Source organism: Eumetopias jubatus, unplaced genomic scaffold (genome assembly GCF_037043125.1).
Source record: "Eumetopias jubatus isolate StellerSeaLion01/CBP00866 unplaced genomic scaffold, mEumJub1_p1.0 scaffold_13, whole genome shotgun sequence".
Classification (NCBI taxonomy): Eukaryota; Metazoa; Chordata; class Mammalia; order Carnivora; family Otariidae; genus Eumetopias; species Eumetopias jubatus.
In genome coordinates this window covers 54,037,328-54,060,633 of record NW_028274819.1, presented here as the reverse complement: position 1 = coordinate 54,060,633, position 23,306 = coordinate 54,037,328, and the positions used below count along the sequence as shown (strand labels likewise).

Here is a 23,306-nt window from a genome sequence, read left to right as displayed (position 1 = left end):
TCATGATTCCAGGGTCTTGGGATCAAGTCCAGAATCAGGCTCCCTGCTCAGCAGAGAGTCTCCTTCGGCCCCTGGGTGGCTCAGTTGTTAAGCGTCTGCCTTCGGCTCAGGTTATGATCCCAGGGTCCTGGGATCAAGTCCCACATCGGGCTCCCTGCTCAGCGGGAACCTGCTTCTCCCTCTCCCACTCTTCCCTGCTTGTGTTTCCTCTCTCGCTGTGTCTCTCTCTGTCAAATAAATAAATACAGTCTTTTTAAAAAAAATTAATTAAAAAAAGAAAAAGAAACCAGCCAGATCACAGTACAACCTTTCCCCCATACTCACCCCCGTAGAAGTTAAGGCCCCTTTCTCCTTGCCCAAGAAAATAACAGGAATACTAAAACCACCTAAAATCATGACACCGAAGAGTTATAGGAGATAAAAAATTTCCCTGGAGAAGACTTAGGGAGACCAAAGTGTTTATACCCAAACCAACAGAGTGGCAAGAAAAGTCATGTTTGCCTATGACAGAGGAAAAAGATATGTTCTAAGAGGCCCCATAGATCAGTGCATGGAAAGCACCTAGAGGCAGAATTCTCTACCACATAAGGAAAACTGACAGGCAGAGATGAGCTGCCTTGTGCAGTGGAGGTGTCCCCAGAACCCAGTTGGTATTGAGATGGTACCCTCAGACCTAGGCTTCTTCAGGAAGGAGCCATTTCTGGGCAGTGGGGACGTCTAAGTGGACTAGGCTCCTAGATTCTGCTTGAGCCAGAGAATTCTTCATCTGTGGAGCCCATACAGCTTAAATTAGGTAAAAGGGTTCCAGTGCCCCTACCTCATCCTCCATAAAAGCACTGGGTTAGATAATTATCAAAATGCAGTGAAGGAGGAGAGAAGTAACATTTACCAAAGGCCTGTCAGGGGCCAGCTCCTGTGCTGTCCACTTGAGTCCCTCACACCACCACTTCTGCCTATACATTTGCTCTGTGCCAGAGACTCTGCCACATTCTTTGTGTATATTATCGCACCTAATCCTCACCAGCATCCCACCAGGATCCTGCAAGGTGGTGTGAGTTTACTGTCTCCATGTTAGAGATGAGGAAATGAAAATTCAGGGAGGTGAATTAACTTCCCCAGGGTCAGCTCGCCAGAGGGTGGACGAGGTGAGGTTTGAATTCAGGTCTGTCTGGAGCAAAGCCACTTATCTCTGCCATACAATTTGCCCCACTGTGAGCCAAAAGAGGAGCCAAACTTCCCACAGGGACAACTGTGAGGCTTAAAGGAGACACTGTATGTAAAGTGCAGTGCCTTTGTACGGTGCCTGGCACTCAGCGAGTGGTTCCACAACCAGTAGTTAACCTCATTCAGTTGGCAGCATGCATTGACTCCTGGGTGCCAGGTCCTGTGCTGTGTCATAGAGCTGTGGAGCTGAATAAGACTTGGCCTTTGTCACTGAGGACTGCATGGTTGAGAAGGAGAGACAAACAGGCAGTTAAATAAATGCTCTGGAGGTGCCAAGGGCAGGCGTGAAGCCTTACACCAGTCTCCTTAGACAATGTGGTATTTAAGTTGAGATCACCAGGGCATTTAGAGGTAGATGGGAATAGAGGAAACTTTGTGGTGAGGGAGCAGTATGAGCAAAGGCCCAGAGGCAGGAAGAGTCTGAGACCTATCACTGAGGGCAAGTTAGGAAGCAGACCCGGCAAACCCTCGGCAGCCAGCTTCCATTGCTTCAAGCTGCTTTCGTGGCCTGCCTTACTCCAAGCTGGCCAGGCTGCTAGCCGTGTGGGACCAGGCAGGATGTGTGCATCTCCCCATCAGAGCCTTCCAGCCCAGTGGACCCAAGCGCTGAGAGGGGCTGGGTGGGCAGGGAAGAGGAGGAGGCAGATATATGGTGGAGTCATCAGAGCCAGGTGATGTATGTGGTGCCTGAGGGAGCAGCATGGTGACACTCTGGATTCCAACCGGCAAGCGTCGCTCCACTGGGATTGGCGCCGAATTATTGCTCCATATGAAACCCAGGACTGATGGGAGCTTTCAGTTACAGACTGATAGCAACAGCCAAAATTGGATTGTTTGCTATTTATTTTTTTTAACTTCTGTCAAGGTCACTACTGTAACAGGAAAACACTGCCCAAGCAGCAGGTATTTTTCATCCACTCTGCCTGCAAGAGGAATCTGCAGCCACAACTTTTGTGACAGGGCCTTACCTTGGCAGCTCTCTTTCTAGAAAACTGTCAAGTGTTACAGGGTCTTAAGGGAAAGGAGCCTCCCTAAGATCCAGGTCTTTCTGTCCCACTCCAAGTCCTGCTTCCTTCCCCCATCCACCTGGCTCCATGAGCACTTTATCATCAGACCTGCACACTCATGCTCCCTGCCTGGCCTCCAGATAGTCCCACATCCCCTGTCTAAGCCAGTAGTACAGCTTCTTCAAGCCTCCAGTCACCCAGAAGCCTCCCCACAATGTTCCTGGCTTTGCGTATCCTTCCCTTCTCTGGACTTCTGTGCCACCCAGTTTAGCTGTTAATTCTCTCTTCTTATCTGTCACCAGATTTATTTTGCAAACATTCACCAGCTGCCTTCACAGTGCCAGGACTTCTGCAATGAGTAAAAGATAGTGCCTGCCCTCAGGCAGCTCATAATTGATTTAGAGGACAGATTCAAAAACATGGAACAAATTTGGTTTTTGTTTTGTTTTTGTTTTTAAGCAGGCTCCACACTCACATGGAGTCCAATGTGGGACTTGAACTCACGACCCTGAGATCTAGACCTGAACTGAAGTCGAGTCGAACACTTAACTGACTAAACCACCCAGGTGCCCCAACAAATTTGTTTTCAATAGTGGGAAGTTTTTGTTTGTTTTTTTGTTTTTTAGTGATAGGTACAAGGTAGAAATAGGCATGCATGCTTTGGAGGAAAATGGTTGATAACCACCTGAGAAGTATTTGTGTACAAGCCCTGCCTCACCTCCCTGTCCAACTTAGAGCTCCCTGAGGGCAGGCCTGGCTCTCCTCTCTTCCCTTGTAGTGTGATCACACTCAGGTCTCCTTCCTTCTGCCTTTTCTAAAGCGGACCAACAAGCTAAGGGCCAGATACACACCAGGCACTCAGCAGCTACTAGAACCCCCTAGGTTCCAGTCCTCCTCCTTCTTCCCACCTTACCATTTCCATCATGGCATGCACAGGGCCAGACACATGGCAATTGCAGAATAATTGTGTTTAATTGAAATGCAATATCATTGAAGTGGAGGGTGTTCATAGCTCTGGTTTAAAAACCAAAAAGGTTTTTGGGGCACCTGGCTGGCTTAGTCGGTGGAGTGTGTGACTCTCGATCTCAGGGTCATGAGCTCAAGCCCCATGTTGGGCATAGAACTTACATTAAAAAAAGAGAGAGAGAGTAAAAACCAAAAAGATTTTCAAGAGGATAAGTGAAAGGAAAGAACCTCTATTTGTTAAGCACTTATACTGCATGCCAGCTCATTATGTACATCATCATATTTAATCCCCAACTTACAGATGAGAAAACTGAGAGGAAGTAACTTGCTCCAGATAATAAGCACGTCTTGTAAGTGATAAAGCTGGGATTCAAACCCAGGTCTTTTGTCAGACTCCAGAGTCAAGGGTTAATCTACTAGCGGTACTTTATTTTACTAGCAGGGTGAGCCAGGACTCCTGAGCAGTGGCCACCTAAGGTGAGGCCTAGGACAAAGGGACATGGGAAGGACTGGGCCAGCCTTCAGTGGCCAGGAGCCAGAGTGTGCATCAGGACCCCTGGAGCCCCAGACCTATGTTTTTTGCCCCTGGGTTATAGTGTAGAATGAAACGATCCTTCTGGGCCCGGTACTCCTGAGCCACCTTCTCTTTCCCCCCACAGTACCAGGAGAAGCAACGGAAGCGTGAGGCGGAGGAGCGGCGCCGCTTTCCCCTGGAGCAGCGGCTGAAGGAGCACATCATTGGCCAGGAGAGTGCCATCGCCACAGTGGGTGCTGGTGAGTATCAGGATGCCAGGCAGCACCAAAAGAGGGCGGGTTGGCTCGTGGTCTGCTGCAGTGAGGTGTACATCCTGCTGTCACCGTACCGTGCAGAGGTGGCTATTACAACTTAACATGTGTTGAGTACTTTCTGTGTGCCAGGCGTTGTGATAAGCTCTTCACATATGTTGTCGTTTAGTCCTTATAACAACCCCGTGAGGTTAGTACCATTAAATCCCCCCCTTTTTTTAAGATATTTATTTATTTGAGAGAGAGAGACAGCATGAGTGGGGGGCAGAGGGAGAGGGAGAAGCAGACTCCCCACTGAGCAGGGAGCCCAACACGGGGCTTGATCCCAGGACCCTGAGATCATAACCTGAGCTGAATGCAGACGCTTAACCGACTGAGCCACCCAGGCCCCCCAAATCCCTGTTTTACAGATGAGGAGGCTGAGATACAGAGCACTTATAATAATCGCTCAGGCTGCTTTCCTGTGCTCTCTGAACTTCATCTGGTCCACTGTCCCCATCCCCCACCTTTCAGGTGGGCAGACTAAGACCCAGAGAACAGGAGGTTGTCCATCACTTGTAATGTAGCAACTCAGCCAAAACTAAAACTTCTATCTTTTGTCTCCCAGCCTGGAACTCTGCCACTCTTCAGTATAGTTTGTCAACAACTGGCTCAATTTTAGGGAAAACATCCTGAACAAGTCTTAAGTACCTTTTTCTCGACCCTAGAAGCTCTTGTGTCCCATACTAGGAGCCAGACTGCTCTCTGGTGTAACCCCTACTCTAATTGCCCTCCTACCCATGTGGACCCCACTAGAGAGAATATAAAACTAAGGTTCTGCTCAAGGTGGTGGGCTCACCTCTGTTCTGTGACTCGGGTGCATGACTCTCTGAATGTGACCTCAGACAGATGAGGCAGGGGCAGAGTAACCCATGCCCAGCTTAAACAAGGTGTCCCCTAAGGCAGTGGTTCTCAGACCATGGTCTTTGGACCAGCAGCATCAACATCCTCTGGGACCTTGTTGGAATTGCAGATCTCAGGCCTCACCCCGAACCTCTATGGAATCAAAAACTCTGGGGTAGGGCCCAGCAATCTGCGTTTTAACAGGCCCCGCAGGTGATTCTGATGCTCAGCTCAAGTTTAAAAACCTCTGCCCTACAGTGTCTCGGTCCCATTCATGTTGCTTACCCCTTCTCTCGAAGCATGTGGTCCCACCAGATGCGGTCCAATACTGCGAAAGACAGCATCTGATAGAGCTTCACTGATAAAAGAAGACATCAGGCTGTATTGTGGTACCCCTCTGGGACATGGAACGGCATTTCAGCCCTAGGACACCAATTAGAGTAGTAATTGAAAAATGAAGGCAGCCACCCCTGCGACACAGCAAGCCCGGCCTGATCTCCATCCTCCTCACACACCAGTGGGACTCATGCGGCGGTCATGAGCGCCTCATCAGGGGCCTGACCTCAGCAGCAGATAAAAGGAGTCCACGACCAGAGCTGCCTCACCAGCTAGAGGTCAGAAGGCTGCCTGTAGCCACACACAGGAGCTGAGGAAAGCTTTTTTGAACACACAGGCCCCACTACTGAGGCCCAAACCACACTAGGCTGCCCTTTTGTGTCTGGATACAGACATCCACTCTCAGCCACCACCTTGAGGGTGGCAGCCGTGCACTTCTTTGCCAAGGCTGTGGCTGAGGTGGAGGGAGGAGAGACCGTGGGAGCTCTTGGGGGTTGAAGAGAGGAGTTGCCCATGGGAGAGAGATTACGTGGGCGGAGAGCTCAGAAAGCATCTCCTGTTGGAGTTTCCTGTCCACAAGGGCCAGCACTGCCGCTGCCATCGTAGTGTTTTCCCTCTGCTTCTTACACGGCCCTTTCCCAGCTGGCTGCCTGCTCCTCTCACCTCCTGCTTCTCCCCGGCCTCTCAAGCCCGTAAGATGTGAAGCTCCCAGAAGTCGGAGGGAGCAGGGAGGAGGACTTGGGATGGAGAGAATTAGACCAACGTGGGTCTGAGGGCAGGTCTTCCACTTAACAGCCGTGCAACTCTGGCTACTCACTCGGCCTCTTTGAGTGCCAGTCTCCTCACCTGTGAGCTGGGTGAGGCTCTCACAATACAGCCCATGCTCTTTCTAGTCTCTGTCCTCAGGATGTTTACCATCCAGGGTTGGGCATGTTCTGTAGATCAGGCCCACAGTTATTTCCTTCAAGCCAAGACTGATCCACAGTCCCAGCCCCAGGCTGGCCTCTTCCTCTGATCCTATACCGACCTCTGAAGTACCACCCACGTTGTCTCTCCTTGTTGTTGACCCAGAGCAGGAGTAAATGATCCAGCTGCCCACCTCCGAGGGGCTGTCGGAATGTCTGCCCTGAGAGTTTCCCTCTACCCAGAGCTCCATTCTGTTACCCAAACTCTGCCTCGGATCAGGAAGGCCCTACGCCTTGTCCTGTGTTAGGTAGGTTGACCCTGCTGGGTTTCCAGTGACCCTAGAAAAGACAGGTATTAGGGCCTGAGCTGTGGGCTTGGTATATCTGCTCCATTTGTATGGTGGTAATTGTATGTCCGCCTAGCTGAGACCTCTGTGGCTGGTGATCACACTGATAATGATCAGGTAATGTTCACCTACCAACCTAGGTGAAGCATGAGTTACTTTCCGCGTCAGAATTTGTGGTAAGCAAGCCACAGCCAGTGCCTCAAGGTCTCTAGACTGAAGCAGGTGCAGGAGAGAGAGGCGGATCCAGAGGGGTAGGCCGGGCCTCTCTGGATTCTCTAGGCTAGCATCAGATATATGCTAGGGACTGGCTGGGTGGAGCCTGGCACCCCAGGGGTACCATGAGGATGGGCAGCCAGAGAAGTGCCGCAGAATGAATTGATTTGATAAATGGCCATTTATTACCCACACGAATTGGCTGAAACCAATTTCGGTCACATCAACCCCTGGTAAGTGCTGGGATATTGATTTGTGCAAAGTAATACAGTGAATTTATCAGTGTGATCCCCAGCTGCAGGGCTTCTAGCAAGGCTGGCGCACAGTTACTGCCTTACAAATGGAGGAGATAAAGCACCAACCCCTTAGCTTATGCCCCATGGCCTCTCTGGTCTTCTAGGATCACTGGAGCCAAAGCAAGGCCAGCATACATACCACAAGCCAGAGCGTTGGCATTGAAAGTGAGGGTCTCCTTCCAGAATCCAGAGCTACTCTTAGTCATGGCAGAGGGAGGACACCTAGCCCATTGGTCCGACCTCCTGGGAGCTCAGAGCCTCTACATCCCACCATTCTCAGAAAAGCAACCAGCTGTCTATTTAGCACATTCAGGGCTAGACTCCACCCTCTTCTTCCTGCTAACCCACCTCCTGTGCTCCTACCTCAGTAAAGGCACCACCATTCACCTGGTCTCCTAAATAAAAACTTAAGACAATTCCTTGGCTCCTCCCTCTCCTTCACCCCTTACAGCCCGTCACATATCAGTTTCTAGCATTCTGCCTCTTAAATGGGTCTCAAACTTGGCCTCTCCCCTCCTTTCCTAATACCACAGCCCTTGCTCAGGACCTCAGGATCTCCCATTTGAACCATGTAATGGCCTCCTCCCTGGTCTCCCTGCCTCCTTTTGTTCCCCTGTAATCATTTCTCCTCCCCAGCTGAGTAAGCTTTGTAAAATGTGAAAACTCTCCTGTCTAAAATCTTTGGGTGGCTTTTGCTGCTGTAGACCAGGGTACAAGGCCCACCCGTGCTGGCTCCCCGCCCCCCCCGGCCGGTACGCACACCGGGCTGCTTCTGCTTCCCTGGACGTGCTGTATTGATCTGCTTGCATTTGTGGGCGCTGCCCTGCTGCCCTCTCTGCTTGGAATAACTTTTCTTCTGGCCCTTTCCCGACCCCATGTCCCACACTCTGGCTGGTTTTTACTTAGCCTAACTCAGTTCAGGAGCAATAGACTGTAGACTCCTGAGAGCAGAGACCATGACTGAATTATTTTTGTTTTTCCAGTTTCTGGCACAGCACTCTTCATGAAGTAGATGTGTAGTACAGTTTGTTGAAGTAATTTGGTTGGGCCCCTGTCCATCTCTGTGCTCTGAGGAAAGGAGAGAAGCTGTAAGCCTGCCCTCTAGTAGCTCACAAGCATACTAGGAACATGAATGTATTGAAATAGTAACACTTACACTACTTGATCTTTGACCCCTCAGGTGGACAAGCCATTCCCCAGCCCCGCTCTGGGTTAGCCTGCACACCTGGAAGCTTCCCTGCAGCTCCTTCTAACCAGGGGCTTATCACCAACACCCATTGCACCTGTTCCCACTTGACTCTGAAGCCCATGAATTCCCTCAGGAAAGCTCAGCCATCACAACTGATCTTCCTTGCTGGGATCTGGCCTTCAGAATTCTGAATTCAGAATCTCAGCATCAGCCACATGGCACAGAGTGGGCTATTTCATGCTTTACTTCCATTTTTGACAGTCCAGAACTGTAATTGCCCAAGGCCTGCCTCTTTCTGGACCCCCCTCAGAGTCCTGTTTCTGAGCTGAGATATACATCCAGGCCATCCCTGAGTCATGGCGTGGCGGTGATTAATTTAGAAAACTGCTTGCAGTCCCACCTCCACCCCATACCACTTCATATGTTCTCGTTGTCCAGACCATCCTGCCCTTTCCCTGGCCTGCAGAGATACTCAAGACCCAGGCCTTTTCCAGAAAGCCTTCTTAGTCCCCCACCAGGACACAGGGCCCGTTCTTGGGGCTTCCCATGGACACCTTTCATCACTGCACTTACCACAGGACATCTCTTTGAATGTCTCTCTCCAAAGGTCAGGAACTACCTCTCGTTCAGCATTTCCCCAGGGTTGGGCACACAGGCGTGTGTGCTAAACTCGAGTGAATGAAGCCTGAGCCCCTCTTGACATTCAGCCTCTCTCCGACACAGATTCTCATCCCAGCCTCCTTCTGGAAGGGTGGTGCTCTTCCTTCCAGTAATTCCTGCCCCAGCACACACATGCGTGCACACACACCTGGGGTGGAGGGTGTTCAGCAAAAGCTGTTTGCATTGTTTATGTGTAACCACTCAGTAGCAATAGTTTGCCTTCAGAAACACTAATCCTTAGAGACTAAGAAGAGAACTGTTCTCTCATCCTACCAACCTGAGGCTCCAGTCAGTACCCATTCTGACAGCAAGCACTTCTTGAGCACTTGCTATGCTCCCCGAACCTACAAGCTATAGGCAGGAGATTGCTAAAGATGTTCACGTGACTCAACCACAAGAGTTCCTCTGAAGGACTGGTTCCCCTAAGACATGCCACAAGCATGGGACAAACATGTGACAAACATGTTAGGCTAAAAAACCCTCCCACACCAGATCACTAGAACTTACCAGGAAGGAGGAGTGAGCCCACCCAGATGGCCTCAGAACCTGGAGCTGGACGGAGGCAAAGGCCTGGGATGGGAGGAGGAGGGAGCTGTCTCCTCTCACTTTGGTTTTGCACACAATGGGTCTTTCTGTCTGGAACGTAGCATCACACCCGTACTGCCTGGCAGTGGCCCCTCATCATCCTGGCAGGTGTCAGTCGGGCACGATGGCTCTTCCCGCACTTCTCCCAGGGCTCCCATCCCACACAGCAGCGCTCGCCTAAATGGCACAGACCTTTCTTTAGCCCAGTACCTGGCTCAGAGCTTGTTTGCTGCACAGATTGAGAAGGCTCCCAGGAGAGGGGTTAAGAAGAGAGAGGAAGCCTTCTTCACCCACAGGTAGATAATGACCTCTGGGAGTATTGAGACTTGGGTCCAGGCCTCACTCTTCTTCTCTGTAAAATGGAAATCAAAGTATCTGTTTTTTCCTCCTTGTGATTCCAGAAAGACCAACAATTAATTCATTTAGTCAGCAAGCATTATACCACCTCTGGGCTAGTCCCAAGGGTCCCTCTAGCACCTGCTCCCATAGATTACACAGCCTGGGCACACCCTCCTCCAGGACACAAAGGCACAGGTGGATGGAACGCCTTGCACTGCCCCTCACTGAGCCCCCATCTTCTCTTCTGTAAAATGGAGGTAGTACTGCTCAGGACTAGCACGAGGATGAAAGAGGTATGTGTCCCATACCACTACCACTGCCACTGCTCCTGTGACTACTGTGGTTGGCACTTTTCTGATTATCGGGCTCGTACAGAGTGCCTTCATAACCCTGGGCTCATTTCATCTACGTGCGGGGCTGGCATAGCATGTGTCTGACCATTTCTGTTTTATAGCTGAAGAAACTAAGGCTCTACAGGAGTGTTTTATTCAAAGCCAGTTAGCTAGAAAGTGGCAGAGCCAGGACTCTAAACTAGATCCTATAACTCCTACCCTGTCTACCATACCACCCTGTAGGTGAAGTGGACCAGAGAATACAGACCCCGGGAGTTAATGGAGTAGAGATGGGGTTGGGTCATCAAAAAGGTTGCTGCATGTGAGTTTGAAGATGGTCCAGTAGTGGTGGGTGCAGCCGGGAGAAGGCGTTCTGCTAAGGGGAAGAACAGAGCAAGGAGGCACTGGTGCTGGCCCAGCCTGTGGAGAGGCAGCCGGGCCTGTGGGAGCTATCAGAGATGGGACCGGCCAAGGAAGGGGCTGAGCTGCCTGCTCAGGGGACCCTGACACCATCTCGAGCCCAGAGAGTAGTCAGGAGACAGTCGGAGGACAGGGGCTCCTGAGGCCACGTATCAAAGGCTGAATGAGCTAGACTGGAAGCTACAGAAAGACAAGTTTTCTGGGTGAGGCTAGGGTATGAGGAGGTGCTGTGGCCGGGGAGGGCTGACTCCTTTCTTTAAACTCCTGAAGCACAAGTTCAGGCTCGAGAGTTAGCCAGAGCTGAGGGTAAAGCCCAGGGCCTTCATTTGTTTACCTGTGTAACTTTGAGCAGGTTACCTAACTTCTCTGCATATATTTCCTCATCTGTAAGAAGGGAACCAAGGGACGCCTGGCTGGCTGAATCGGAAGAGCATGCAACTCTTGATCTCACGGTTGTGAGTTCGAGCCCCACATTGGGTGTAGAGATTACTAAAAACTAAATAAACTTAAAAAAAAAAAAAGAAAGAAGGAAGAAGAAGGGAATCAAATTCCCTGCCCTGCCAGCTTTGTAGATTCATAATGAGGCTCAAATGAAGTTATGTATATGGAAGTTTTTAATAGACTGAAAAGTCTAGCAGAGTAAGTTGCTGCATTGGCTGGTCCACAGTGAGACATCAGTACCTATGGCCACGTCTCCAGTGGCCCATCAGTGTCTCTGCCCCAGCCTGACAGAACCCTCAAGGTTCCCAGCCGTGGTCATCAGCCACCCTGGCAGCCACACACCCTGGGGGCCTGCCTTCCTCAGTCTTTCCTAGCTGCTTCCATTTTTCATTCTGTCGGACTCCATCTGCTTGGTCGTTTTTCTCTTCAGATATTATTAGAAATATCCAGAGTTGTAATTGTTTAATGGTTGGCATTTCGCCTGTTTCACAGGGGGCCAGATCAAACCCACCCCAGACTCATGCCCCGGGTCTGGCAGAATTGGCCAGGGACAGCTGTGCAGTGGAGTCTGCCTGGCATTATAAAGAGCTCTCTCCCAGGTGCATTATTAGAAAAGAAGGGGGAAAGATGGCCCCAGGCATAATCCAATTCCACCTTCTCCATGGTGTTTTTGAACTGCATAGCCCAGCAGTGTGTAGCTCTCAGTAGCTGGGAAGCTTTCCTGAAAGAGAAATCAAGATCAGAACCTCAGGTACCTGACACCTGGGGAACCCCACTTCCCCCAGGCCACCTGTCTGATGCCTGGACACTTCTGCCTCCCCCAGATACCCCACGAAGCCTGAACCCAGTTCATGCTCAGCTTCTTTCCAACCTACCTTCTCAGTTCCCCCAACTTTTGGAAGAATGTGATTTCCTTTCAGATGACCCCTCTCTCACCCCTGCCCCAACACACATCTACATATTGTGTCCACAGAAGTCCAGCCTTTGCCATTTATATCTCTGCCTCCCCAAAAACCCCACCCATGGGTTCTTGTTTCTCTTGGGGCACTGGGGACTCCCATCTCAGCCAGGGTTGGACTACCCCTCATCATCCCCAGCCTTCAGGTACCTCTTAGGCCGGTGGGTTCCTCTGAGAGCCAAGCCTTCCATAGGGCTGGGTCAGCTAGTTTAGAGATGATCTGGGACCTTGCCCAAGGGAGAGGCTGGACTTTTCTCAGGGGGTGTCTCTCAAGAGGTTGTACTTCCATCTGTTCCTGCTGAGGCCAGAACTAGAAAGATCTTCAGGTAGCAGCGTTTGAGTTTGAGGTGAGAAAGGCCACAACACGAAGTCCTAAGGCAGGTATTTGAGACCATAATCTGACTCCACCCACAACTACTCATGTTCATTCTTGTCTCTCCACCTGTGTCATTGTGGCCACCTTTTTCCCCTCCAGATCCTTCCCAGCCTCCACGATCCTTCATCAGTCCCACTTCTTCCAGAAAGCCATCCCTGACCTCTGCAGCTACTTCTCTGGAACCCAGCCATACAGATTGTAGCACACAATATAGCGTTTAGGATCTTTGTACCTTAGGACTGGCCAATACTTCCCCAAGACCATCAACTCTTTCTCAGTTGACTTGTTTTCCAGGCCTTGTCTTCTGACATATATCCCTTTGTTTATCTCCCCCTGACACTCTGAGAACCAGATCATACATGCAGACCAACCCTGACATAACACAGTGCTCTGTCCCTTCCCGCTTCTGACTGCCATGTTCCCATTAATGCAACCCAAACTGATACTCACTTTTTAAAGCAGCCATATATGAGCAAAAAAAGAGAAATGTTTAGAGAGAGAAGAGACTCTACCATCTCTACCAGTCAACTAGTAATCTAGTTGTATGACTTGGGCAAGTCTCTTTATCTTTTGCCTCAGTTTCCTGTTTAGTATAATCGAATTGAGAATAATACTTTCCCTCTCATGATGTTTGTGTGGGTCTTGAGTAATAAAAAATGTTGACAGTTTTTTTTGTTGTGCCCAGCAAATAGCATGTTCAATAAATGGTTGTTCTTCTAATGGTTCTGCCTCATTCCTCCCCCTGCTCTTTTGCTTGAGTGATGCCTCTGAGCCTGATTCTCCCACTCCGTAGTTAGGCACTTAATTTCCTCACCTTGAATACGCAGCCCTTGATTATATATATACTTCCTCCTGAAGAGGAGCGGTGAGGTCTCACTTGAGCAGAGCTGAACTCCCAGGGAACCTAGTACAGATCTGTCCCACTCCCCTACCACTGCTCCCCACTGGAGGCCATGCTTAGTGGCAGTGCTAACCGAGTGGCTCACCATCTGTGCCCTGAGCTCCACACTACCCTTGACTGGATTCCAGAAAGTACATTTGGCTGTACTTCCAGACAGTGGACTAGATCTTTGTTTCCCCAAATGGGAGAGTCCAGAGCTCACACCCCAGATCCCTTAGGGCCTGCCATGGGCTTCTGTCTCTTCTATTTGCATAGGAGGCAGGCTCAGTCTCCCACCAGTAGTGAGTAGATGGGGAACCAGCCATCTGAAAGCTAAAGTTCCTCTTGAATTCTCCTTCACCAGCCCCCTACCCTTCCATTCACCATCCACCCGCCTTTCAGTTTCCCTGGCAACGCTGAGTGCTCATCCTGGAAAACTTTATCCGAAATCTGCTCTGGGCAGCTTTCCAAATCCATGCTAACCTGATTAGGTGTCTCTAGGGGCCTTGCCAGCTAATCAGATTAGGCAGCACTAATGGTAGTGAGGACTTTGAGTGGGCGCAGAGCAGTAAAACATATTGTATACTTAGTGATAATTATCCTGCCTTTTGTGTCATTGATTTATCTGCCTCTCTCCCTGTCCACCGCCCCCCTCAATCTTGTGTGTTTGGCCCTAGCGATCCGGAGGAAGGAGAATGGCTGGTACGATGAAGAACACCCTCTGGTCTTCCTCTTTTTGGGATCATCTGGAATAGGTAACTGGGAACAGATTGACAAGGGCGGGGAGAAGAGCTGGGGGAACCCTAGCTGCTATGGGCCAGGGTCACACAATCCACTTCTATACAACTCCAGCTCTGAAAACAACCGCCTCCAAATTACAGAGCTAGCAAAAGGATTATCTATCACGTTAGGAACAGCTGGAATTATGCCCCTCTCTCTGGAAGCTGTGGTGCAGGGCCTACGTCACCTGGACGACCAGGCCCTTTGGGGTCTGATAGCCCTGGTCCGGCTACTCTGCATCCCCAGAGCTGCCCTTTGGAACAGTTGAACCACCTCCATTGCCCAGCACACCAACCTTATTTAGTACAGCTCAGGGCATAACCTTCTAGGAAGCTAAAGAAAGCCCCTCATAAGGCCAACACAGTGTGGAGTGCATCGCAAAATTGGTTTCAGTCAAATGCGTTGGGGACTTTTCTAGTCGGTTTGGCTGGATTATCTTAGGCATTTTCACCCCCTTACTCTCCACCCTCACAAAACCCCCACCTGCACCACCTCCTCCCACCATTGTCCTGATGGGGAGTTTCATGCATTTGTTGTCTCTTCTTTGCCTCTTAGCATCTTCATGGACCTAGCACTCCCCCAGAAGTAGGTTACCTCCATCTCACCATGATACTGTAGAACTTGATTTCTTCTGCTAGACAGTGACTTCCAAAGGTCTGGCCATCATACCAAATGACCCTTCAGAGCCACCACTTTGGTATTGTCATTCCTTCTTTATGTTACAGAGAAAGGCTATGAGGCCAAGGAGAGGTGTTCTTAATCCCCTCCCAGCCTCTGTTCAGCCGGTGGTTCCAGGGCCTGGCTGGATGGCAAGACCATGAGTGTCTAAAGAGATTCAGTGCAGTGACCAGGAAGTCAGGGTGCTCCTGTCAGAGGCAAGGTTTGCACTGGGCTTCAAACGACAAGTTGGCTCTGGATTATAAAAGTCCACCTCCCACTCTTAGGATGCTGCCATTAGAAAAAAAGTCTCAGTTTCCATCCACAGAAAAATCAAGATGCAATGCAGACTTTGATTCTGGTTCCAGCTCCACCTTTAATTCTCCCTCCAGTGACTGGGAGAGTCACCAACCCTCCCTGAGCCCATCCATAAAATATATTATTTCCAATGTCCATGCATTTCTAATATTCTTTAATTCCAGAAGACAGTCATTTGGTTCTAACCCAACACCTCTTCTTTCCTTCTTATTAGGAAAAACAGAGCTGGCCAAGCAGACAGCCAAATATATGCACAAAGATGCCAAAAAGGTAAGGGCTGGGATGTAGGCCTGATGTGCAGGCCATGGAGACCTCGCCACTACTGCTAGCCCCCAAAATTCTAGGCTCCCTGAATCTGGCAATAGTGATTCAAAAAGATGGACCCTGATCCAGAAAGCAGGCCTCAATCTGGCCCCAGCTTGGCCACCAGTTGTTCCAGGAATTTGGGCAAGTTATCCAACCTCCTTTCACCTCAGTTTATTCATTTATGAAACAGGAAAAATAATCCTTGCCCTGCCTGACTGCTGGGCCATTTGGGAGAACCCAATGAGATTCATCCATGCATTTTCAGGCATCTACTCTGGCCAGGTATTGTACTAGATCCTGATAACTCAACATTTAGGACACTCTCCCTGCCCTGAGGAATTCAGGCTAGAAAGGGAAACAGCTTTAGAAACATATTATTACTATCTTGTACATCAAGGCCATGCCAGAGAGAGTCTTAGGGCCTGTAGAAAACAAGTAGGAATGACAAGATGCCATATTGCTTCTCTCCATTGTATATGAGCTTTTATATATATATTTTTAAGATTTTCTTTATTTGACAGAGAGTGCAAGCAGGGGGAGCAGCAGGCAGAGGGAGAAGCAGGCTCCCCGCTGAGCAGGGAGCCCAATGCGGGACTCGATCCCAGGCCTCTGGGATCATGACCTGAGCCAAAGGCAGCTGCTTAACCAACTGAGCCACCCCAGCGCCCCTGTATATGAGCTTTTATTTATTTATTTATTTTTAAGATTTTATTTGTTTGACAGAGACACAGCAAGAGAGGGAACACAAGCAGGGGTAGTGGGAGAGGGAGAAGCAGGCTCCCCACTGAGCAGGAAGCCCGATGAGGGGCTCAAACCCAGGACCCTGGGATCATGACCTGAGCCGAAGGCAGACGCTTAACTGACTGAGCTACCCAGGTGCCCCTGTAGATGAGCTTTTAAACGTGATTTCTTAGGCCCTAAGCTGTGGAGTGGTCACAGTCCCCTTTTCCCCATGACTTCGGAGCCTTTGGACTCACCACAAGAGAGACCTGTCCCTATCCCATATTTTTTCAGGCTCTCCAGGCCTACTTAATTTGACTTTCTGGAGTGACTGGAAGTATTTTTCTACAGAGTGAAATGTCAGAGCCATCCAATTGAAGATTGCAGAAACACTTCAACTAACGCCAAACATTATTCCACCAGCCTTTCCCTGTGGAGGCTAAGGTACCCCTGCCCACCACCTGAGGTTGCCTGTGACCCCAGATGCCCTTGTCTAATTTCTGTGGAAGGCCTCCCCAGCTGAAGCAGTGAGGAATTAACTCAGGCCTCTGTCAGTCAAAACTGCCCCAGCAGCAGAGTCTTAGCCACCTTCCATCCGGCTTCTGGCCTCACTGCCCCTTTGCCTCCTCCCTGAGGGCCTGGCAGCCACAGAAACAACATAGGTCGCTCAGGCTGTGTCCTCCTGAGCCACATCCAGCCCCCTTCTGCCTGATAACTGGCTAAAGGCTCCAAAGCCTCCCTGGCTCTGCCAGTAGCTGTGCTCTGCCTCAGCCTAGCCCAGAGCAGACCCACTTGACAGGCAGTAGGCAAGAAGCAGCACATGGCATGCTAATATGCTGCAACTGAAATAGCATTTTTAAGACAATTCATCAGGTTGGCAGCGATTGAAACAATTAGCACTCTGGAAAGAGCCATAAACTAGCAAGACTATTAGGGAAGATACAGTTACGGGCAGGAACCACCTGATTAGGGATGAAGAATTCTGAGTGGTTTAATTTTAATACTGTCAGAAAGGTTAATATTTAATTACAAATTATAATCTCCTTATCCAAGCTGTCTTAATATGTCTTCATACACAGTGGAAGAAGAAGGAAAGCACCAGCTGACTTGCTGGTGTAGAAAGGAGACGGGGCTTGCTAAGAGACTGATGATGCAGGTCATTTTCAGTGGGTGCATCTGAACAAGGGTCCGACTGACACCAGTGCAGGGGCTCCTGAAAGCATGGGGAATGGCATCCTGCAATATGCCATCACCCCTCGGAGGAGGTGGGCTGGCGGTTAGTGCCCTGGAGCCAGCCATTCCTCAGCACAGGCTCCAGTTCTACTTTCTCCTGGCCTTAGGCAGGTTGCTTGACTCCTCCAAGTTTCAGCTCTCTCACCTCAAAATGCAGCTGTCCAGCCCTGTGTCGAAAGTTGTCGTGATCATGCAGCAAGATACTGAGTCACAGTGAGCTCAGGCTCTGGCACACTTAAGTCAGCGCCTGAGCCCTGATCTCCTATTTATTCATCAGCTCGTACTTTCCATGGTACCACCCCATCGACCGTCTTGTTTGACCCCATGAAGAAGATAGCATAGATGCTGAATTATACCCACTTTTCCGATGAGAAGACTGAGACCTTATAGCATGTAGGGGCGGGCCCGTCCAGGGTCACTTGTGAGGGGAAGAAGTAAAATCAGAATCCAGTCTCTCAACTTCCCTTTCAATGCCATTGTCCTAGCTGCAGTAGGAGGCTAAATTGTAAACTTGTCAATTTGTTCCCGTGTCAAAATGGGAGATGTGAAGCATGAGAAACCCAGTACAACCATCTGTGTATTTAATTTTTAAATCCTAGGTGGTGCCTCTATAAAACTCCTTCTTGTACCAGCTCCGTGCAGAGTCTGTGTTTAGCATAGACATTTTCTGGCCATGTAACAGGCAAGTGTGAGACCTGCCTTCAAAACCTGAGAGTCCTGGACTGTACCCGACACTAGCAGGACCCAAGGAACGATGTACAGAAAGTGCCGTGTCACAGGAGCTGGAGAGGAACTGTGCAGTAGCTCTGGCTCAATAACACTGACACTCGGTGACACTGGCCAGGGACTTGGTGGCTTGGATTTAAGTTCTGGCTCTCAGATCCTTAGTCGCCTCATTTGTGAAAGGTCACTAATGCCTCTGGACCTGGCTGCCTCACAAGGTCTCATTTGCACATTTGTATAATTTCTTTATCAGATCTTTGGCTTATTTTTTTCTGTCATTAGCCTCTGCTCTTTCTCCCAAATTTGAGCAGTTTTGTTAACTTCCATTATTAGGGTTAATAATCCTTGAAAAAGAACCTTAATGGGGCTCTGTGATCGTCTCCTGAGGTAGGGTGGTAGCACCCTGAAGACCGCAGTTAGCATGGCACTGTGACAGAGGGATCGGAAGCAAGGGTCTGAGTCCCCTTGCCTGGGTTCAAACCCCAACTCTAAACTACTCTGGAGTTGGCTGGGATCTCTGTTCACATCTGTTTTTTCATCTGTAAAATGGGTTCAATTATGGTGCCTTTCTCATTGGATTATTATGAAGGTTCAAGGAGGTATGTAAACTGCTAAACACCGTTCACGCATAGTAAACAATCAGTACATATTGGATATTACTATCATAATTGTTGCCTCACTTCTAGATGACCCTAAGTTAAGATCATGTGAAACCAAAAGTATTCCAGCCACGAAAATCAAGCCCTAAAACTTTTTCAAAGTTACTCAGCAAATCAGTAGAAGAACTAGGATGAAAACCCATATCACTTGACATAAGTGATCATTAAAGTCTATACTTTCGGTGTCCTGGGACACTTCACATCGGGGCACAAAGCTCAAAACTTACAGGTGAAGATTGCCAAGAGCTGATTGACAGAGCAGGAAATATGAGGCAGTAGAGTTTAGTGGCTAAAAGCAGACTTGGAGCTAAATTGTCAAACCTGAGGGACCTTGGGCAAGTTACTTTAATCTGTGACTCAGTTTTCTCATCTGGAAGGTTAGAAATGATAATAATACTTACCTCATAGACTTGTACGTGTTCTGAGCTCTGTATAGCTTGTTTAGAACATTGCCAGGCACTTAATAAGCATCTAGGGACTGTCAGCTCTTATCATTAGGTACCCATCTCATGGCTTCCAGGGCATTGCTCCCTCTGGGAAGCATGCCCAGCTTCCTCATGTCCATCCTCCCGTTCTTCCTCAAGCCTGTGTTTATCTTGGCTGAGCTGCCTAGGACCTGAAAATGCTTGTTGGCTGATGCCCCATGTTCTCTGATTGCAGCGATAACCTCCACCTGGCCTTAATACTGCTCCAAGTCCTTACCTACCTCTTGGATTAGGTGCTCTCAGGACCCTGGGGAGGCAGGGAGAGGAAACAAGGGCCTGTGCTCCATAGGAAGGAACTGCAGCTCCAAAAGGGGAGGCAGCATGCCCTATGCCACGCAGACAGTGGCCAGACGGACTGGAAGCCAGTTCCCTGCCAGAGCTCTTCTGCTGCCCTGTACCTCGGGTACAGAGTGACACAGAAAAACTACATTTCTGACCAGCAGCCGTGCTAGAACGTGGCTGGAATTTCAGACAGAGATAGCTACCTCTCTCTAGGGTCCTGGCGCCCTGTCATCCCCAGCTCTCAGAAGAAGTGCTTTCAGTGAGTGTACTGTCTGAGGTGGAAATGTGTGCCAGTGGGAAAGGAGCCTGGGGAACCCTGGTCTGGGTGGAGGGACAGGGCACCTGGGAATATAAATCCCTAAATTCGTCATAAAAAAGTGAACACTGCCTGTGTTAACTCGCAACCCCCCTACTACATATACGCACACATACCCTTTCCCTGGGGCTAATCATGGTTGAACCTCACGCCAAAGGACCAGTTCCCTGCAGATCACTCCTAGACCCAGTGGTGGAGAGAGGTGGGCTACAAGCTGCGTTATGGATAGCTTTTAAGTGAAATGAAGAAATGTAAATAAATTAAAAGATTTCTTAGCACAAAAGAGGGGTGCCTGGGTGGCTCAGTTGTTAAGCGTCTGCCTTCAGCTCAGGTCATGATCACAGGGTCCTGGGATCGAGCCCCGCATCGGACTCCCTGCTCCGTGGGGAGCCTGCTTCTCCCTCTACCAGTCCCTCTGCTTGTGTTTCCTCTCTCGCTATGTCTCTCTCTGTCAAATAAATAAGTAAAATCTTTTTAAAAAATTTTTTTAAATAAATAAATAAAAGATTTCTTAGCACAAAAGAAACATAATCTAAAACAAAGAGGCATGTACCCACAAAGACCTGCAAAGCTGAGGGCACCATGGAGCTGGCTGGGTATTTGTGACACCCTTCCTTCTCATCATGGTCCACACTGACTGTAACTGAATCTGTCCATGTCTACCTGCCCCACTTGAGGAGTTCTCCTCAAGGATGGAGACCAAGACTTGTTCGCTGCTGTGGCTCCAGCACACACAGGATGCCCTCACCATCCTGACATGGTAATCAGACCAGTAGAAGCCTGAAAAAAGACATTCTGAGCCAGATTTAGAAGAGCAGGGACATGACTTGGGTTTATTAAGGTAGGGAATGAGGGAATCATGCGGGAGATGAGTAGACAGAAAAGGAGGCCAGGAGACAAAAAATATATGAGAATGGAATAGAAGATCTTGCACTGGTGTGGTCTGAAAGCCTAAGGGATATTTGAGATGCTCTCCTTCTTAACCCTTCCCTCTATACCTTCCTGCCTCCAAGTGGATTCCTGCTTGTTTCCACACAGGGCTTCATCAGGCTGGACATGTCTGAGTTCCAAGAGCGGCATGAGGTAAGTGAGAGTCCTCGCTGAAGTGTGGTTTGGAGGGCCTGTAAGTCAGCATGACTCTGCCTGGGTATTTTGTTGTGACTTGTCTTTTGGACCTGAGATAATTCCAGCAGCCTTGGGATTCATCCTTTGGGGGCATATGGGTGCAAGAGGGTCACTAATCTGTTTTGCATAGGACTTGCTCTGAAGAAGAAACCTAGAGAAGATCTGTAGCCTCTTCCATCGCAGCAGGATTCCTACCACCCCAGAAAAAAGTCCGACTGTCCTTGTTAAGACAGGCACTGCTAATGAATGAAGCCATTTTCCTGTGCATACCCATATCAGAAACTAAAAGTATAGAAAGGCCTTCCCAGTATATTTCCTTCCTTCTTCCAGGTGGCCAAGTTTATTGGGTCCCCACCAGGCTACATTGGCCACGAGGAGGGTGGCCAGCTGACCAAGAAGCTGAAGCAGTGTCCCAATGCTGTGGTGCTCTTCGACGAGGTAGACAAGGCCCATCCAGATGTGCTCACCATCATGCTGCAGCTGTTTGATGAGGTGAAAGTCACTTTGGGCTAGGATGGAGTCGGGGACATCTGGGGGTATGGTGAGCTATGAACATTAAGAATCAAGGGCTCAGAGGCCTGTCTGATCCCTCCTTCACTTGCCACTTCCACATGTGTGCATTCGGTCACCTAGCAGATGTGGCTTTGCCCCCTTTCTGGATCAGGGTCGAGGCTGGGCACTTGAGGACAAACCAGCACTACCCAAGAGTTGAAATTTTGTGGCTGCCCAGGCTGCCTTCTAGAGAGACACAGAGCAGAGGTGCCAGGACAGACCTGAATTTTTAGTTTCAACTCTGCTCCATCTCTAGGCACCAGGGGCCTCATGTGACAAACAAGGAGGCTGGATCCAAGATAAGCTCCAAGAACCTTCCTGGCTCATGGAGCCTTTTTCTTCCAAGGAGCTCCAGGCTCATCACAAACTAGACAGTCTCCTGGTGGGGTGAGCTCTAAATGAAAAAAACTCCTTTCTTTTTCAGCGCATTCTGTGTACTAGGCTGAAGACACCATTGCCAACTATCACAATAGCAGGCAGAGTAGAAACTCTCATTTTTTACAGAAGAAGAAACAGGTTCAGAGAGGTTATAAATGTCTTGCCCATGGCATGGAGCTACTGCGCAGAGGAACCACGTTTGGGCCACAGATACATTGGATTCCAGAGTCCCAGTTCTCCCTCTCTACCACTCCTTACCTCATGCAGAGGAGAGAGACTTATGATCGTAGGAGGGGTTGACCTCCTTTAGGGGCCCTGCAGAACTGGGCATGAGGCTTCTCTTCTGCTCCCGTACAGGAGCTATATTAGCCAACACATGCCCAGACGGAGTCCAGCCTACCTTTCCATTTAGCCCCCTACAGCCCTGGGACAACAGGAAGGGGTTTTGCGTCCCATGTCACAAGTGTACTCAATGAAGTGCAGGAAGGGACTTTTCCTGGACCAAATAGCACACCAGGTACCAAGCTAGGAAGACCCAGATCTAGATATACCCACAGCTGCCCATCATCTTCCCCACCTGGCCCAGCATCCTTGTCCCTGCCCCAGTTTTATTGCTGTCTTCTTAGCTTCCCAGCTTTTCCCTGTCCCCAGACCAGCCACCGAGGAATGAAGGCCTGTCCTTCAAAGGTCACATATTCAGTTACCCATACCTGTGCTCTGAGACCTCGCACCTCGTTCCAGTCTCTTGATGGGATTCAGGTACACAGCTATGGACCAGACCCAGTCCTGCTCCCTGGGAGCTCCCTGTCTAGTAGATGGGTGGAAAGGAGACATGATAATAGTTGATATTTTTGATTTTATGAGCCAGGCACTGTTCTAAAACATTTACTTGTATCAGTTCATTGAATCCTCCCACCATCCCTGTGAAGGTGGTTATTGTTACTGCCTCTGTGTAAGAGGAGAAGACTGAAGTAAAGTGAGAGAAGTGATTGGCTTATGGGCATGCAGCTGGCAAGAGGGAGTCCAGGATGGGAGCCCAGGCAGTCCAGTGCAGAGCCTGCAGCTTCAATAATAACTACCACGCAGCTAGGGCCAGAAGAAAGAGGTAGATCTGCAGGGAAGCCTTCACGGGAAGGGAGGGTCCCCAGCTCAGGGTTCGTGGGCACAGCAGCTTCTGACATCTCTGCAGAGGTACCTCTGATGGCCTTCTTGGCCCAGAAAGAGGGAAGGCAGCTTCTGACTGAGATACAACAAGCTCCACCTCCAAGTTGTTACCACCTCCATATAAGCCCTGTCTACCCCTCCCCTGCTGCGGTCACTCCACTGACTACCTTCCTACAGCCTCCGCCAGCCTACTGCCATTTCTGAAGTCTATGCCCTTGGTTCCATCGACCAAAGTTGCCATCCGAGAGTACTTAGATTTATGCTTATGGGCTTCTTTTGGACAGGGACCTTGTCTTACTCCAACCACTCCCAGAGCACACAAAATCAAGGGAGATGCTCTGTTGAGTAACTTAATTCAACAGTAATTCAGCATAACTTCCAAGGATAACTGAGGAGGTTCTAGGTGAACAGAGTGGAGAAGGGCCGGCAGCAGACACCTACTGTGCAAAAGCACAGGGGCATGAGG

General features: G+C 49.6%; 1 protein-coding gene across 4 annotated transcripts in view; it reads left to right on the top strand.

The window, feature by feature from the left end:
- Nucleotides 1–23,306, top strand: part of CLPB (ClpB family mitochondrial disaggregase) — a 165,240-nt gene that overhangs the window by 110,334 nt on the left and 31,600 nt on the right. For all 4 annotated transcript variants that reach the window (XR_003611232.2, XM_028115931.2, XM_028115933.2 and 1 more), the window contains exons 7-11: nucleotides 3,857–3,971; nucleotides 13,820–13,897; nucleotides 15,112–15,167; nucleotides 20,660–20,704; nucleotides 21,077–21,238. Coding sequence is in view for 3 of the 4 variants with exons in the window: in XM_028115931.2 (XP_027971732.1) it covers nucleotides 3,857–3,971; nucleotides 13,820–13,897; nucleotides 15,112–15,167; nucleotides 20,660–20,704; nucleotides 21,077–21,238 (456 nt within the window). In the remaining variant the exon portion in view is untranslated. The remainder of the gene's footprint in view (nucleotides 1–3,856; nucleotides 3,972–13,819; nucleotides 13,898–15,111; nucleotides 15,168–20,659; nucleotides 20,705–21,076; nucleotides 21,239–23,306) is intronic.